Source organism: Aspergillus eucalypticola, assembly GCF_003184535.1.
Source record: "Aspergillus eucalypticola CBS 122712 chromosome Unknown BO83scaffold_31, whole genome shotgun sequence".
Taxonomy (NCBI): Eukaryota; Fungi; Ascomycota; class Eurotiomycetes; order Eurotiales; family Aspergillaceae; genus Aspergillus; species Aspergillus eucalypticola.
Window position 1 is genome coordinate 387,156 of NW_020290305.1, and position 13,801 is coordinate 400,956.

Below are 13,801 nucleotides of genomic sequence, written 5' to 3' on the forward strand. Positions count from 1 at the left end.
GTTTGCTCTGATGCGGAGATGAACCGCGTAACAGCACACAAAGAGCAGAAAGGTCATACTAGATTGTAACAGAATCCGAAAAGGGTTTGAAACACACTGCGGATGTCCTAGCGACCATGCAGGTCGATGTCGACCCCAAGATCTTGCATATGCAAATCGCGGGGAAGCAGGGAGCCAACGACATCTGTATGTTAGTCTTATATGGGTGGCAGACAGGCGCATCAGAGATGGCTGTGCAGGCTGAGGGGATTATAGGCTATTGAGCCAGCTGCTGATGAGGCTCTCTCAGCGTGAATAGGATTCACATGTTGCACTCCATATTCAAAAGACAATTGTAACGGATTGATGCTCGGTAGACCCATCGAAGTGTTTGGTGGAAGCCAGCCATTCGAGACCCAGAAGTTTTTGGCAGCGTAAAGGAGTGTGCACGAGCCGACATTCAGCCCGCGTGACTTCCGCCGTGGTATCAGGAAGAGGGAAACACCAAGTGTGGGATCCACTGGGCGGAGATTGCAGGGCTGGGATACATCCTCTACACTGACTCGAGGTATAGCAGATGGGAACATGAAGCTCATCCATACCCAACTAGCTGTAGAGCTTAAAGCTACTTTAAAGCTTCTAGATTATTCCCAGCTGGCATGACCGTGCACTGTTTCACGATCGTGTCAAGTAGCAAGATGGTAGAATAGATAGAATATAGGGTATGACAACTCGAAACGAGGCATTGCGACTTCCTGATTGGCTTCGAGAGCTGCAATCACGTGGTAGCCACGTGGACCTGGTCGCAACTCGAAAAGGAGGACAACAAAGGCAATTTCATTTCGGAAGTCTCCTTTGCATCTCCAAGCTTTATGAATGCCATATACCACTCACTCAGGCGTTGGAGGGATCTGAGCGACCGTGATCCACGATGTCCCCGAATTCCCCGATCGCCTGTTTAGGTAGATCCCGAGTCCCGGGAGAAGCTGCTCCTCAATCATTCACAATCACTCCATGACCAAAGCGTCTCCCATCTCCGGCCTTGGATCGACGGACGCGTCGGCACTTCTTTCTGCTTGGAGGTGTCTGGTACAATTGTCCAATGACACCAGTCGCAATATCTGGCACTCCCGAAAGCCCTTCCAAATAGGGGCTAGACGCCGTTCCCACTTTTCTAGCAACTGGTCCAGGTCCGGACTACAAAGTACAAACTGCCACGACCAGCTCCGTTAGGGAGTTCCTCCGCGGTGAGTGACCCCTGCTACCTTGATTTTCTTTTATTATGCTTATTAAAACTTCTCCTTAGCTGCCTAATTGCCAGCGGCCACAGTGAAAAAATCAGGCCACCGCTCAGGCCACGTGCGGACGATGGAGCTTCGCTGATAAGCCCTGCACGGTTGGGGCCAAGATAAAATCCTCAAATGCTGACGCTCAGATCGATTTGCTTCTGTTGGCTTCACTGATGCATGAGACAACTCGAAAGCCTCGCATCTGCACCATAAGGACTGAACCTTGTCCCCGTTTCTCCATCATGCGAACCCCCGATGGTCGGGGCGCAGTCCATCGAAACAGCTAATATCCGACAACGACCTAGCGCGGTTCAAAAAATTAGCTTGATTAAACCAAATTGCGCCTCGATTGCAAGGCACTCATGGTCTGACAGGCCGGGTGGAGATGGCCGCCAATGCGCCCCCACTTACCCTCAAGCGTGGCCGGGAGAAACCCGGTGATCCTGTTTGCGACGCTAGCTAGTCACTGTAGCCGTGCTGAATTCTAGAATCCACGCTGTGCTGATGGAAGGATGGAAACCAGCCCCCAGAGTCATGGTTGGATTACATCACTAGCCAGCGTTAGGGTCTACAGCCACGATCCTCGCATTGGCTGTTCACAATTTTCATTAACTGCCCGCTCCTGGCCCCTAAATCATGGATAGATGAAAAACCCGATGGGCCCCGGAGCCAGTTCGTCGTCTATTATAGGAATTGTTTCTCCCACGATGCCCCTGCGTGTACCAAATTTTCCGTAAATCCACAGATATGTCCAGTCCCTTTGGTGAGCCGCCCAAGAGCCTCAATCTCGAAGAGGACAGCACGGGGAGAAATGACGCCGTCGTCGTCTGCATGTATGCCCTGGCCTTTGTGACCATTGGTTTTCGGTTATTTTCCCGGATAAAGGTCCAGCAGGCCAGCATAGGGCTCGATGACTGGCTGATTATTGGGGCACTGGTATGTTGTATAGTTTCCTGTGAGGAATATTGTTCTAACTATCATACTACAGTTATCAGGTACAGCCAACATGGCCTGTGCAATAGCCGGTATGCAATCAACCACCCTACCCAACCATTCAACATGCTAACCTTCTCCTTAGGAGGACATTATGGCCTTGGTAAACATGTTTGGGTTGTCACTCTAGATGAGATAATCAACATGGTGCATGTAAGATACCCTTGGTAGCCTTCTCTCGAGGAATGTCGAACTCACATCAATGCTTAGATACTATACGCCAACGTGCTCCTTTATATCCTCACCGTTCCCCTTATCAAAGTCTCCATCATACTATCATATCGCCGACTCTTTGGTATGCAGTGGACCATGTGGGCGTGCATTGCCCTGTCCATCGCCTACTGGATAGGCTGCTCAGTCGCCTTTCTATGCTCCTGCCAACCAGTCTCATATTTCTGGACACAATACGAAAACCCCCTCGGCGGCTATGTCCGTTATGATATTTACCCATTTTACATTGCTCATGCCGTCGCTAACATGGCCGGCGACCTTCTCATCCTTTTCGTTCCGATTCCGCTAGTCTGGCGTTTGAATTTACGAGTGGGACAGAAAATCCAGATTCTAAGCATCTTCCTTCTCGGTGGCTTGTAAGTCAACTACAACCCATCTCCGCCCTTCCCCCAATTAACCCCAACTAATAAATAACCAACAACAGTGTCTGTGTCGCCAGCGCCCTCCGCATCTACTACTTCACCTTCATCAACGACGTCGACGTGACCTGGAACCTGGGCAACGTTTTCATCTGGTCCAGTGTTGAACCATCCATCGGAATTGTCTGTGCCTGCCTCCCCGTCCTCCAACCCCTTTTCCGAACAATTATCAATCGCCGGAGCATGCCAAACCGACCCACCACAAAAGGTGTCCGCTTCGCACCCGATATCATGAGCAAGATCCACGGCGACGATCGAAGACAAACACGAGAAGATGAAGCCGTGTTAACAACAACGTCAGTACATATTGAAATGGACGGTGTAAGCAAGGGGAGAATCAGCGATGAAGAAGAAGCCATGGGGTACGATATAATGTCTATCAAGGTGCAAAAGGATTTTCAAATGGAGGAAGAGCATCGTCGATGAATTTTTTTATGGTGTTATGCTGCGGGTGTTTATCGGACATCTTTTATTTTTTGTTTTGATCGATCGTTTAGCATATGCGTGGGGTTCTTTTCAAGCTTGTACATACATAGACTTACTTACCTCAAGGTATATACCCCTCCCTACTGGAGAGATAATAAGATAATCTCCACACAGACACGATGTTGTGTTGCAGGTTGTAGTTATAGTCGAAAGTAGAAAGATTTTTTCTGGAAATTTACATTGACTGCTGATACTTGATTTAAGGATTTTCTGACTAGTATTTGAGCTGACTGGATTGTGTCTAGGGCAAATGCTCTCAAACTCAGTGTTTAGGTTTCATTGTAAACTTTGGTGGCTGCTTCCGAACCAGTGACACTAGTTCTTTGACTAGTTCGAATACTGAAATACTTGGCCAACATCCAATCCCAGTGAAATGGAGTGGCTCATGAGGAATTTTAAAAACTTCGTCAATATGTGAGTAGACGCGAGGCTTGTAGAGATGTATATAAACCAATCATGCGAAGCGGTCACCATCTATATATCCGTTGTAGTACTTACTACTAGTCCACACACTACGCTTTTGCGATATCAAGCCGATGGATACCATTGTAAAGGATGGGTGATATGGCGAGATCAATCTTTCCTTCCCTAGTACGACAGCATCATCTACATATGAAGATGAATCTAGTCTAGTCCGTTATAACTGATTTTTCTCTCATTAGTTTGGAAGAACACGGTATCATGACTTGAGATTCAACGGCTTGAATTGATTTTAGAGAACATGAGACAGGCAATGGATATCTGCAAATAGGCATTGCCCAAGTCATTTACTATGTCTTCTCGTCGGTAAACGCGGTGTCATCTTTCCCACCTTCATTGGCCCTCTCCCACCCGGAGGCGCTGGCCCCGGCTAGCTCTTCACTCTCTTTCAGAGACGCACGTACATCTCATGCTGGTAGGCAAACCAAAAGGACTCAATCCACCACGGGCGGGTGGTGTCCACAAGTTCGACTTCGAAGGTATGCAACATCAGGGCGATGAACTTCAGCATTTCAACCTGCAGATTGATTGCGTTCGTCAGCGGCCGATGCTTGCTTCTAGAACAGCACGAAGGGGAAAGGGCATATAGCAAAGCAAAAAGAAGAGAGAGAGAGAGAGAGAGAGAGAGAGAGAGAGAGAGAGAGAGAGAGAGAGAGAGAGAGAGAGAGAGAGAGAGAGAGAGGAAAATATAACCCTTACCAAGCCAATATTACGCCCAATGCACATGCGGGGCCCATTCCCACCGAAGGTCATCGTGACCGACTCAAAGTAGCGGGCGCGGACGGGGTCCTCAAGCCATCGCTCCGGGCGAAAGCGATCGGCGTCTTCGCCCCCAAACGGCGCGATCGCGGTTCTGGGCCCGCGGGCTGATGCCAACCGCCGTGCCAGCAGGGATCGCGTGACCTGCCACTGTCATTCCACCCGGGGAGGGGGCCCGTCGGAGCAGCTGGTAGACAATGCTGGGGTGCAGGCGCGTCGCCTCGGACACCACTGCCTGCAGGTACGGCAGCTGTCGGGCCTCGCTGTAGGGGATTCCCTGCTGACCCGGTCGGGCGGCGAAGTACTCGTCGATCTCGGCCTAGAGACGCTTATATACTGCCGGGTGGGTGCACACGTAGTACAGGCAAGCCCGCATGCCGATTGAAGTCGTGTCAGCTCCTGCTCCTCTGTATTGGGGTTGTTAGCCATGAGGTAAGGGTGGGCTCACGGGGTCTGTTTGGTTCAGTTCGTACATGATATTCATGGCCTCGATGAGCACCTCCCCCTCCGACGCTGGGTTCCCATTGGCATCTTTCATCTGGACGAAGTGATGAAGCATGTCCTTGCGGGTGGACTTCCCCGGGGTGGGTGCGGCGCTCTCCTGCATCCGGGCCCGAACGCAGTTAACGCTCCACTGCCGGAAGTGGAGGAAGCTGTTTGGTATGCCCAGCCAGCGCGTAAGGGCAGCGGTCGTCGGTGGGTCAGGAACCGGCTCTTGCCGGGGTAGTGGCCCAGATTGGCCATCCAGAAGAAGCCCGTGAGAATGGCCTGGCGGATGCCCATGACGTCGGAGCCGGTGCGGACGTGCCCTAGCTGGCTGCCGTAGGCGACGGCATCGGTCCACTCGGCCATGTCGACGGTTTTCCCACTGTCTGCACGAGCGGCCAGCTGCCTTAGCAGAAGGTCGAAGCAGCCCTGGATATAGGCCTCGAACTCGAGGATAGCGGTCATGGAGAAGGCGCACGAGACACGCCGGTGGAAGAAGCTGTGCTCGGTCCGGTCCCGCGTTGCGAACAGCCCCAAGGCCGTGCCGGGGACGTCCCAGGTCTCGTACCAGTCGGTCTTGACCACCTGCGTGCCATGGCCGTACAGCGCCCGCGCCGCCGCCTTGTCCACGATGGACACCTCGTTGGGCGCGATCCGCACCACCCGCCCGTACTGCGCGTGCAACGCCAGCACCACGTCATGCCACTGGCCCCGCAGGTAGTACCAGTTGCGCCACATGCCCGTGAACCGTGCGAGGATCGGGCCTGGGGCCTTGGCCAATGGGTGCAGGAATTGGCGGCATAGGAGCAAAAGTACCAGCCCTGCTGCCACGGACACTAGTGCAAGCCTGGTTGGCGTGTGAAGGTGGCTCGTTCCCGCCATGATGGTGGACGTGGCGCCGACGGATTCGGGCTTACTGCTTCCCAGCCAGGTAAAAAGGTGGCTAACCATGCTGGGGGTTTTTCCCTTCAAAGTAATAGGTGGAAAAGAAAGCTATGCACAGTACCGAGGAAATAAGAATATCGGGTAGGTGTATTGGTCTGCTGGAGGAATCGGGAGCCAAGTTACCATATTAACCCCGGATTCTGGCAGCCATCAGAGCGAGCGCCTCGGGGTTTATGTGGCAGCACACCCCACACTCTGTCGATCACCTTCCCGCTTGTATGTGGGGGATGCGGATGTGGACGACCCTGATTTTCGTCTGTCCATTTGCTGATTGGACACGTCTAGCAGGGATCGACTCCAATCCGCACGAGTGGCGTGAATCAAGACTGATCCATCCCTGAAAGGGGAGAGGCGGGCTTGCTGGGCAGGACTTCTTGCAGGGTGAATAAATCGACGTCTCCTCATTTGGTATTGCTGATGCACAGAGCTATGTATGTCTAGCAGTGACTTATGTGAACTGGACTGCATACAGAAGATGAACTGTCTATATGGATAGCACTCGGCTGGTTACAAAGCCCCGCCTGACTGGCTTGTGCTCATTGTCGCCTGCGAAGCGCGTTTGGAAAGGACTCTGGGGACCAGCGCCCACCACGAGGACAAAGGGGGGCACCATCAAAACGGGACAGGAGGATCTATTTAAGACTGTGGGTATATGGAACGGGCACACAAGAAGTGATAACATCTGGTCAATGGCCCCAAGCCAATCATATATGGCAACAGGTTCATTGTAGAGGATGAGGCAAGAAGGACGGGGAGCGGACTCTCCAATAAAGTTTCCTCATAGAGTGCCTGGCGCAGCTCTTCGTATGCCAACTCCTAAGCGTGCTGGTCAGCAGCTCGGCCCATCCACTTGATCACGGACGCACGTACCGGTGTAAAGGCGGCAATTGAGAGCAATAGACATGCTGCTCCTAGGGTGGATGGCAAAAATCGGTGGGAGAAATCAATGTATCGATGCCACCTCTATCGCCTTGGTCACAAGGACCTCCTTCTTTTTGTATTTCTCCGCAATGATTCTCCGTTCTTCAGCTGCCCAAGCCTGGAGCTTGAATGCATTCCGCAAGCACCATAATATAACCTCACGCGCTGCATACGTATCTTCAACACAATCATGACCATCATTTCCAGCTTGGATTTCGCGATCAAGCAACTGATGACAAAGCGTTTTCAGCGCCCAATGTCGCTGGCAATCCTCACCCACCGCAACCCGCGTCATGATAGCCGAGTCAACAATGCGGGTGTGTATCATGCCAAGGACAGCAAGATCGTTATTAAGACTGTGCCCAATGAGTACAGTTCGTGCATCAATGAACTGCCATAGAAGATCCCTTGCAGCTCGCCAACCCTTTATCAACTTCCCCTCTCGCGTCTTCTCCGCGAGAACGGATGGATTGACGCCGCTAAACTTTGTTCGCCAGGATATTACATGGCCCTGCGGAGAGACGTAGGTGTCAATTATGAGTTCGCGGCTTAAGAAATCGACCGCGCTGAGACGAACAACCTCGCTGCATTCGCGGCCATCGGCTCCGAGAACTCCGACCATTTCACAATCTAGCACGACGGCCTTGCGAGCTGCCCGGTTGTATGCCGGTGTAGGTGCCATCTCGCCCAATTTTGCATCGGGTGCGGCGAATTCATGAGCGGAGAAGACGGTACAGCCCTTTGAACTACCGAGTTGCTTGCAGTTGACGCACCGGGCGTTCTTTGGGACTCCTGTACCTCGACCACGAATAATCCCTTGCTGGCAGCAACCCTGTCAATCCCAAGTCTATGGAGCAAAGGTATCCGTCCTATTACTCACTTGAAAGTGCTTCCTTGCCGGATGGAATCGGCATACCGACTCCGCTGGGTGTGTACTGATTCTTCGCTTTGCGGCTTATGATGGTCATGTCAGTGCGAACCGCTCAAGTGGTTAAGGGTAATCCTCACCTCCACAGTTTCTACACTTCCTTGTCATATCGATATCCACAGGCGATGGCGTCTGGGTCCAATATCGCTCCCCAGCCAGGCATGCAATGGGGTGGCATTGCGATTGCAGCGCATCCAGCACTACATCGCGCTCGCTTGACAGGATCGACGACCACGACGTAGGAACTTCCGGTACGACTGGTTCGTAGCTCCCAGAAGGTGTACATTCCTTCCGATGCTCCACTGATACCGAAGCAACCTGATTACCGGTCTTCGCCTCGTCTGGTTCAGTTCTCAACAAGGGTAGCACCCCATGACCCACCGAAAATTTGTACGCATTATGTTGCGCCACAGGTGCGGTCGTAAAACCAATGTCGATATCCGGAATGGTTTTCAGAAACGATGTTTGGGGTGCGTGTAGCCCTAGGCGTCGCAGCGGGAGTGGGCACCGTTGATCCCTTAAGTCTGTCAGTGGCTCGTCAATGTTGTCATTCTCATTTGCAAAGGCTCTTTCTGCTTCTGCCTCTGGTCTTGTTACTCTTGCTTCCTTGCAACTTAACCCTGAGGCTGGTGCCTTCGCGGTGCCGGACGAAATACTTCGTGAAGCCGTTAAGAGGGTTCTGTGTTTCGGAGAGTCCTTCTTATGCTTCTGCAATGCTGCTTTGTTTTTGAACTGCCTGTCACAAATATGGCACATGGACTCTTTGTTTATTAACGAGACCTTTGACTTATTCGCGCTGGATGCCGAAGGCGATGAGACTAAAAAGGAATCAATTCTTTAGTCTAGCGCATAATCGAGAAACTAGACTGGGACACAAGAACCTACCTGTTTTTTGCTCTCGATGCGCTTTTGCGCTCCGTAAATGCATGCGTAGAGCGTCTGTGTTAATGAAGGATCTCTGACAGGTATGGCAGTAAACAGCCCCTCCATCGCCGGAGAGTGGTGTGGTCGTTTGTTTTCCTTTGGACATCTTGTACAGCGTATTACAGCCTTCCAATTCCTTGTTCTAGTAGGGTACATCTGAGCGACCGGTAGTTGTTGTCCCGGCCAGAAAGGAAACGCCTATTTATGCCTGTGCGATACCATAAGGCAGCCCATCAGAAGACACACGAGGCAGATAGGAAGTTTCCCTTGGACATGGCAGATCAACCCCTCCCACCCAGCAAGTTGAAACCTTATCCAATCGATTCACAGCCAGGCGCTGTGGCGCAATGCCTTCCCTGCATGCCGCGGTGCAGAGTAGGGGTGCGATTGGAACAGAGCGCCTGCAGTGTTCAGCTGTTCCGTCATTAGCGCAGCTGCTATATGCACAGCTATGACCTACAGGTATTCCATCGTTCACTTTGTTAGTCCAATAGGCGGATTTGGGTTCTTTATTCTGTGCCAAATCATCCAGTACTCTTCTGCTGTTACTCATTCTCATCATTTCCCCCCAAGTTTGTTCGGAGTTTACAGGCCGGCCTTTGACTCTTGTCGACTTCAAATCCCACAAGATCGCACACAGCATAAACTATGAAAAAAGAAAAAACATACAACAGAAGGGATTCGCTGGTGGTCACCCACCCAACTACTAACCTCCCGGCGTGTGGCTTAAGTACGGCTGAGCGGACGGGAAGCCCTGTTTTCCACACCCTGTGGTCGTATGTGCTGGACAATTCCTCCAGCACATAAGTGCTTAATGTAGTATCAGAATTTCTTTAAAAAAGTATAACTTCTTGATATACTTTTTTCTCTAAGAGGAAAAGGAACTCCTACAACTAATAACAACAAACCCGGCATGACTAGCTCTTCGATAGCCCACTACTGGGAGATTTCTGCATTATCTGCCATAGTACTAAATAATAGTTTGGTTTTGCCCGAGCGCTGCCTTTATCGGCGCTTTCTGCCTGGCGCCGCCTTACTAGTACGTAGGTTAACTAGCAGGGGCCCGTAACAATTGGCTTATTCTAATTTCGTTTTTTACTGGGAGCGCGTATTTCTTTGTTCAGCATTAATTTCTTGTTCTTGATAATAGTGGGCTGGTGGTCTTATCATGTATTTTAGTCTTTTCAATCATAGTAGTGAGTTTTCGCTTTTGTCGTGGTCGGGCGGTTCAGGTGTTTATATCTTGGCCTGTCCTGACATTTTCCCTCTCCATGTTCAAGAAACAGTCGCAACAATCCGTTCGAAGCTCAATTCGTAGTCGATGCCTGTGAGCTACCGTTCCCTCCTTCCTTCGGTACAGTCGAGGTTCTCATCGTGCGACAGCCAGATCGTAGAGTACGTTCCATGTCCCAGCTTGTCGATCACTTTGTATGGATTATTCAGCACGTCTCCAACACATAACTATTGGATGATATCCTCTCGGTCCATATCTTTCTAATTCTTCGACTTCCTTAATAGGCTTATACAAGAGACCATGGCTGTTGTTGGTGGGGGTCGTAATTGATCTGATAACTACACTCAACCGCCGAGGCGGCTGTTGGAGCCAACAAAAACCTGGAGAGCATGAGAAACAAGCTTCTCGCTTATCAAAAGTAGCGCAAGCCACGATCCAATAAACTTGGCTTTATCATTTTGACAACTCTTCCTCCGGTGATTGTCTCATCCCACGGTGCTGAAGAGGTTGGAATATTAATTTGAGAATGACGCAGACTGACGCCGATACCGATGGTCATGCGATTTGCATGTCTCAAGCATACATGTGCTGCCTTGTCTCCCAAGGCTCGTAGGTTTATATGGATCTTAAAAAGGAAGTATCCGTGCATAATCCAATCACTTAATACTCGACTCTCAGAACGTGCTGTTGTCGTCCTGCCTTGATTCTGATCGGAAAGTGGGCTCAAGTACCATAAATGGGAGAGCTAAAAATGTACCTAAAATATACCAATCAATCTGGCTGCTATGAATGCATTAAAACCGAAATGATCGGTGAAGCTTATCAAAACCCGCACAGTTCTGCTAGAGCTGCGCATATTGTCTTGGCCATCTTGCAATGTGACAGGAGAGTTATCCTAGTAGCCGCCTCCCCATTGAGCCATTCGTGATATTCGACCCTGGAATGGAGCGTGACCCGATCCAGGAAACTTTCTTACTTGGGTTGGTAAATGTCACCAAAATCCCCCAGTAGGATTAGGATTAATAATAGGATAGAAGCTTATTTTATAAGGCTGACGGGGTAGATCTTGAACAAAGGAAGGATGGTTTAGAATCTTGAAAGATAGGGCCTTTCTAATCATAGAGTATGATATCTTTGATTTGAAATTCCTGAAGACGGTTGACTTCCCTTTGTAGACTATTTACTCATAATATATCCCACTCTGGACGCCGGTGTGGTCCCAAGAAGGGTTATCATATAAGTTTCAAGGTAATGAGACAAACGAAAATCAGTACCTATTCTTTGATGCTAGCTTAAAATGCCACTGGAGTCGCCCATTTGAAATACTCAAGTTGAAGCTGCATTATGGCCTCTGCTGCAACAGGGACTTGTTTCCAACCAGATCCTACCCAGAAATTAGAGTTTTCGGCAGGAACATTCGCGGACCAATAAGGAAGCGTGCCAGTAGTATTGGTGAATGAGCCCCCTTGATTTGGGTTCCGAGTCTTGACAAAATTGGCCCAATAAGAGGACATCAAGTCGGCTACCGCATAGTCCACATCGGTATAGTTGTAAGAAGTCTGAGCGTAAAGGTTTCCGAGGGCGTACGGAACCTCAGAGCCGTGAGTAGCGCCAAGCTCGCCAGGGGGAACATGGTTCCAAAGATAGAAAAACAGGTCTTTGTCCGATGATTTGCTAAAACGCTCAGCCCAAGACCAGGTAGAGGTGCAATAGCCACCCCGAAGCAAGTTGAAGTAGTTTGTAGTGGCCTCTGCGGTGGTATTAGCAGGGTAATGAGCGAGAAGTTCTTTTGCGTATGGCCCATAGGTGGAATCCAGCAAAGACTCATATTCGGCCACAGTGTAGTTGGTGGAAAGAGAAATACCGTCCTCGTCATAAGCGTTACCAACCATGACTGGAACGTTATTGGGAGCTCCATTCTCGACACTTTCCAGATATGTATTGGGGATAGAGTGGTAGTTGAGAACAGGATCAAAGCCAATGAGCTCGCTCGTGCCTGTTCCTGACAAAATATCTTCGAGGCTGAGAGCTCTTAGGTCTGCCACATTGGTAGCATTAAGCGAGGCAGCATAGGTTGTACTAAAATTTGTGGCCCAGGTCAAATTGCGATAGTCGCTGCCATATCCCCAAATATTAGGATCGTACGGATCCTTGATGCCGGACATGGCGATGACACCTTTGATCAAACCCTTAGTTTCAAAGCTGTTCATCAGGTGATAGGACATTCCAGATCCGAAGGAGTGGCCTGCCAGCACAATTGACTCCGGGTCACCTCCAAAAGAGGCAATGTTCTCATACACCCACTTCAGGGCTTTTGTTCCATCCAGTAAGCCGTAATTGCTGGTAGCATTGTTGGCAGACTCCTCGGCAAGCTCAGGCAAAGCGAGCCACGCTAGAGGACCGACGCGATAATTATAGCTGACAAAGACAACCCCCTTACCAGCCATCCCTGCACCATCATAGATGCTGGAACTGGAACCTTCCCCTCCAGCATATGACCAGATCATAACAGGAAGCCCAGCATTGGGTGAGGTTGCAGGGCTCCAGATATTGATGGTTAAGCAGTCCTCCCCAATATCGTCACCAGTGCTGTCGCTGGGGCAGGTCAGGCCGAACGAAGTCGCTTTGAGGGTTCCATTCCAAGGCTCCACAGGCTGGGGAGGTTTCCAACGATTCTCGGAACTAGGATCTCCGGCGTAGGGGATTCCTTTCCAAGTAGAGATGTTCCTCCAATTGGGGATGTAAGAGGGGGCCGAGCTTTCATTGAATGCAGAAGCACCAGTCACCTGGCCTCCTGGAACTTCAATGATTTCGTTGTATAGAGAAGCATTGACGACCGACAAGAGCGAGAGAACGCCGAGGCTTGGTAAAATTTGTTGGATGGTTTTCATCGTTGCTGCCAGATATGAATCTAGAGAGGAAAAATCGGCCGCGTAAGGGATCTTAAATATTGATAGAATGGCGGTCTGTCTCAGGTTTTTGTCTTTGGTCCGAATCACGTCATCTCTAAGTCGAATACTATTACCTGTTGAAACATTGCTAATCTTATCTTAACTTAACTTGCAGGCCACGAGTGCATAGTAAGGGATGTCCTTAATCGCTTATTTAGTAGTAGCGTGGAGGGTTGCAGGGATGGCGATCCTTTGGATTCTGCCGTTTATATGTTTAATTAACGTAATCGGAGGGCGAAGCGGCGCAACAATGAGCCGGCGCTGCAACCCTCAATGCTTTGAATAAGCCGCTACTCTGTCTACTAAGATAGAAGAATCGATCTAAGTCAAAGTAGTTCAATATCAAATAAGTTGAATGATATACAAGAAACTGAGTGTTGAAGATATCTAACCGGAGTACAGCCTGCTCTATGATGCAGATCTCTGTACTCCGTAGAATGCAAAGTGGGTCCAAGTGGGGAGGCTACGTAATTGTGGCTGATTTGAACCTCTTATTGGTTCGGGAGTCGGTGCTCTTGATCAGGTTTATCGCCGACTTCCGCCAAAGGTTCGATCGCAATTGTTCTTAAATCTCCGCCCATCATGATGCAGTCGGTGGAACGGATGTGGGGAAATCAACGACTCCTCATTGTGATTGCGTGGCCACTTTGATGTACAGATTAACTGAGGGTAAAGAATGTCCCGTTCACCGAATATAGTCCAGATGCTGTCGTTCTCCACATGACACTGGCATTGAAGACTTCCTGAGTACTTCAAAGAGTCTAGGGAACCAAGTA

At 50.1% G+C, this 13,801-nt stretch overlaps 5 protein-coding genes across 5 annotated transcripts; 1 reads left to right on the top strand and 4 right to left on the bottom strand.

The window, feature by feature from the left end:
* Positions 1–1,862: 1,862 nt before the first annotated feature.
* BO83DRAFT_142538 (integral membrane protein Pth11-like protein) lies at positions 1,863–3,486 on the top strand. The gene is made up of 5 exons (XM_025526180.1): positions 1,863–2,204; positions 2,257–2,293; positions 2,347–2,414; positions 2,472–2,848; positions 2,917–3,486. The coding sequence occupies exons 1-5, from the start codon at positions 2,016–2,018 to the stop codon at positions 3,335–3,337; spliced, it is 1,092 nt and encodes a 363-aa protein (XP_025383923.1). The 5' UTR covers positions 1,863–2,015; the 3' UTR covers positions 3,338–3,486.
* Positions 3,487–4,265: 779 nt separating this feature from the next.
* On the bottom strand, positions 4,266–6,073 carry BO83DRAFT_431144 (cytochrome P450; the record flags this gene model as incomplete). Its single annotated transcript, XM_025535562.1, has 5 exons — positions 4,266–4,394; positions 4,577–4,780; positions 4,833–4,955; positions 5,085–5,289; positions 5,346–6,073. The coding sequence occupies 5 exons, from the start codon at positions 6,071–6,073 to the stop codon at positions 4,266–4,268; spliced, it is 1,389 nt and encodes a 462-aa protein (XP_025383924.1).
* A 937-nt stretch (positions 6,074–7,010) lies between these two features.
* BO83DRAFT_402559 (uncharacterized protein) lies at positions 7,011–9,202 on the bottom strand (the record flags this gene model as incomplete). The annotated part of the gene is made up of 3 exons (XM_025533543.1): positions 7,011–7,804; positions 7,997–8,440; positions 9,169–9,202. The coding sequence occupies 3 exons, from the start codon at positions 9,200–9,202 to the stop codon at positions 7,011–7,013; spliced, it is 1,272 nt and encodes a 423-aa protein (XP_025383925.1).
* A 1,000-nt stretch (positions 9,203–10,202) lies between these two features.
* On the bottom strand, positions 10,203–10,458 carry BO83DRAFT_455467 (uncharacterized protein; the record flags this gene model as incomplete). Its single annotated transcript, XM_025537032.1, has 1 exon — positions 10,203–10,458. A coding segment is annotated over one exon (183 nt), but the record flags the coding sequence as incomplete, so codon positions are not given.
* Positions 10,459–11,360: 902 nt separating this feature from the next.
* On the bottom strand, positions 11,361–12,965 carry BO83DRAFT_420517 (carboxylesterase/lipase family protein; the record flags this gene model as incomplete). Its single annotated transcript, XM_025534940.1, has 1 exon — positions 11,361–12,965. One exon carries the CDS (start codon positions 12,963–12,965, stop codon positions 11,367–11,369), a length of 1,599 nt encoding a protein of 532 aa, XP_025383927.1. The 3' UTR covers positions 11,361–11,366.
* Between the last annotated feature and the right edge of the window lie 836 nt (positions 12,966–13,801).